This window comes from Helianthus annuus, chromosome 15, assembly GCF_002127325.2.
Source record: "Helianthus annuus cultivar XRQ/B chromosome 15, HanXRQr2.0-SUNRISE, whole genome shotgun sequence".
Taxonomy (NCBI): Eukaryota; Viridiplantae; Streptophyta; class Magnoliopsida; order Asterales; family Asteraceae; genus Helianthus; species Helianthus annuus.
This window is the reverse complement of record NC_035447.2, coordinates 65,115,518-65,118,732: the sequence shown is the minus strand read 5'-3', so window position 1 is coordinate 65,118,732 and position 3,215 is coordinate 65,115,518. Positions and strand designations below refer to the sequence as shown.

General features: G+C 36.6%; 1 protein-coding gene across 1 annotated transcript; it reads right to left on the bottom strand.

The window, feature by feature from the left end:
- Window positions 1-1,871: 1,871 nt before the first annotated feature.
- On the bottom strand, window positions 1,872-2,536 carry LOC110870160 (SAFB-like transcription modulator). Its single transcript, XM_022119362.2, has 3 exons — window positions 2,420-2,536; window positions 2,259-2,350; window positions 1,872-2,172 (listed from the first exon to the last, which is right to left on the bottom strand). Exons 1-3 carry the CDS (start codon window positions 2,534-2,536, stop codon window positions 1,872-1,874), a joined length of 510 nt encoding a protein of 169 aa, XP_021975054.2.
- Between the last annotated feature and the right edge of the window lie 679 nt (window positions 2,537-3,215).

Genomic DNA, 3,215 nt, shown 5'->3' with positions numbered 1-3,215 from the left:
CAGTTACATAGACAACCCTTGACTTAAATGAAAATTTATAATGAACACAAAGTGTTTGTGGGTGAACCTAATCCGACTCGGTTCGTTTCAACCGGTACTAAAGTTGCACGATCCAACCCAGACACGTTTTGACCCGTGACCCAAACCCATGAAAATTTATAATGAGCGAAAAGTGTTTGTGAGTCAACCTAAGCTGACTCGGTTCGTTTTGTTTCAACCGGTAATAAAGTGGCATGTTTCAACCCAAACTCGTTTTGACCCGTGACCCAAACACCACTCATCTTGCCACCTCTCAGAAAAACCATAAAATTGAGTTCTCCTACTCTTTCTTAGATTGTTTATTGTTAATAGAAAACCTAAAATAGTGTGCACTAACACATGCATGTATATACAATATGATCTTACTAATTTGTATGCCATTAATCCTTTTCATGTGCATTTTATATTGAATTGACTATCTAATGCTAATGCTGTCGAACTTGGAATGCTTAAAACAATATAAATACTTATCAAACCAAAAGAGAGTTGATAAAAAGGATACCTTGTCCAATAACCAGAATCCAACAAACTATGCCATAAATGGCAATGTACATGCACCTCCTTCATAACCCTGTCAACCCATCACTCTTTCCCTTTAGAATCTTTATCATATATTTCGTTCATAATTTAATAGAATAAAAAAATTAATAATAATTCAATGATTACAATATACATACCTCAAACATTCCATACGGATGGAAAACATTAGTTTCCATAAATTCTTCAACATGCCAGCCTGGTAACGTCTCGGTTAAATACTCCGTTATGCTACTGGCCTCCAACGAAACACCGTCTTCTCGGCTCACACAACCATCCTTTACAGACGTCGAATTTGTAGTGGATCTAAGGTTACATTGTTTCGATACAATGGAGCTTCTTCTGTTGCTAGATCCATTAGATATCGAAGAGCAGAGAGTTTGATCCGATGAACTGTCGTAACAGGAACATGATTCGGATAGCTTAACTGCGGCGAGACGAAATCGACTGTGATACTGTGTGTGTTCGTTTGCTCCGTGAATTGAAATGTCACATGATTTACACAGAATCGCTCTGTCTTCTTTGCAAAACATATTTCCCAATTAGTTCACGACGCAAAACTCATGGTGTGATAACATTCTATGGAGCAAAACTCAAGTGTAAGATGAAAATAGAAATAAACAGAAATACATATATGAAGACTTCTCGCAGCTTGCTAAAAAAAGCTGGCTAAAAACTCGATTTGAAACGTATAGAAACCATGATCGAAGTATACAAACCATAATCGAAGTATAACCTAAATCGTTAAACAAATAAAGAACGAACATAAACTTATCAAAAGACGACTTTGTTACCTGATGGTTGATTTGTTTCGAATGGGTTTGCTTGAACCAGAAAGGCAATGAATGAGATGTCAAGTTGATACACATTGCATAAATCCACCATTAACACAAAGTTAATTATATTAAACCAACAATCAAACTAAATCCAACAATTTTACAAAAAAACTTACATTTATAAGTTCTTATTCCTCCAATGTTGAGAGGTCGATATATGTTCCGGATTCTGGTCTGAATTTCTGTCCCAAACCATAAAAACAACTATAGACCCAATTCATGATATGTAGATTGCTGAGGCTCATATATGAAGTACATATATTGAGTGACAAACATATTTAGCAACCATAGTTATTAGATATGCTTCATAATTACCAACATACCTATATGTTATCTGTATATTAGGTGAGGTTATATGCACACCATTTAGTCCACTAATCAACACCCCTATTGATTTGATTGCTTTTTAAGTCCATACACATGCGTACAATGATTCATCGTCATAGGGGTTTTGCCCATTCACAATGAACCACTACCAGACGGTTGTTTAGCAGCTGAATCAGTTTCTTTATCTTTCTTACGGGACCGCTTTGCAGGTTTAACCTTTGAATCCCCTGCCTCTGCCTCTTTGTTATCATTCTTTTTTGACTCCTTTGACTGTTTTGACTTCTTTGACTCTGGCACTTCCTCACCAGACACCTTAGGCTTCTTAGCCACTGAACCTCCACCACCAACGTTTTTGCGTGACCTTTTAGCCGGTTTTGGCCCTGAATCACCGGTTGTAACCGAAAGTTTATTGTTATTCTCCTCGGCCTCATTTCTGGGTCACGCGTCACTTCATTTACTGTGGTCAACGCAACAATTGTTAATGGCGGATCAGTTCAAGTCCATCCCTTTTTCTTTGACCGGATCCCTTTCTTAATTTGAAATTTAGTTTGGGATTCTTCTTGTTGGCTGCCACTTTGTGATGGAGCATTTGCGACCTCACTTTCTAACGTCTATTTAACAGAAACCACAATTTCAGCGCTTTTTTCGGCTGTATTCTCAACATGAATGGTTTCAACAACAGGTTTGGCTGATTTTGTTGATGTATAATTCATATCTCCCCTACCATTAACGTCAACAGCTTCCTCTGGATTTTTAGACTGCTGGGCGTTAACATTTTCTTCGTTCCCAGTGACCATATCTCTGTTGCTCGTTACCTGATCAAGAAATGGTTTTCATCTTATTAAATATTATTTAGTAAAGCATATAGATAACAAACACTGAAAAACATCAACTAACAAATTTAATACCGGAGCCGCATCTTTCGATGATACCACCGCTGGCGCGATATCGTCATCCTGTTGAAACAGAAAACACATAAATATACTATATATAAAAAGGGGATCTTTTAATTCCTAAATTATACCTTTTCTGCATCGAAGCACTTTAGGCGTTATTTTCAGCAAAGTGAGTAGTGCCTTCACAAAATATTGTGTAGAACTTGACTGTATGGAGCTCATCCCTATATAATCCTTCTACAAAGATGAAAGCTAACAAACATAGGCATAATCATGTCACTATGTATACAAAAAGATAAATTTATTAACCTCAGTACTTTTTAATGGTTAATGTCTGACATTTCATCCAACATTTGGTAAGCCACACTTAGATTTCGTAAGATCATTTGGCTAAAATTTTCTACACAGTAGGCATAAACTTTAAAAGATACAAATGACAGAACTAAAAAAACCAAGAGGAAGTCAGGAATCTTACAATGCAAACATACTTTAAAGGAGCCGAGTTTCAACAACTGAACTTGACTCTTTGGCAATCTCATCATGGTTCATCGGTCTACATCTGCAAAAAAAAACTCGAAAG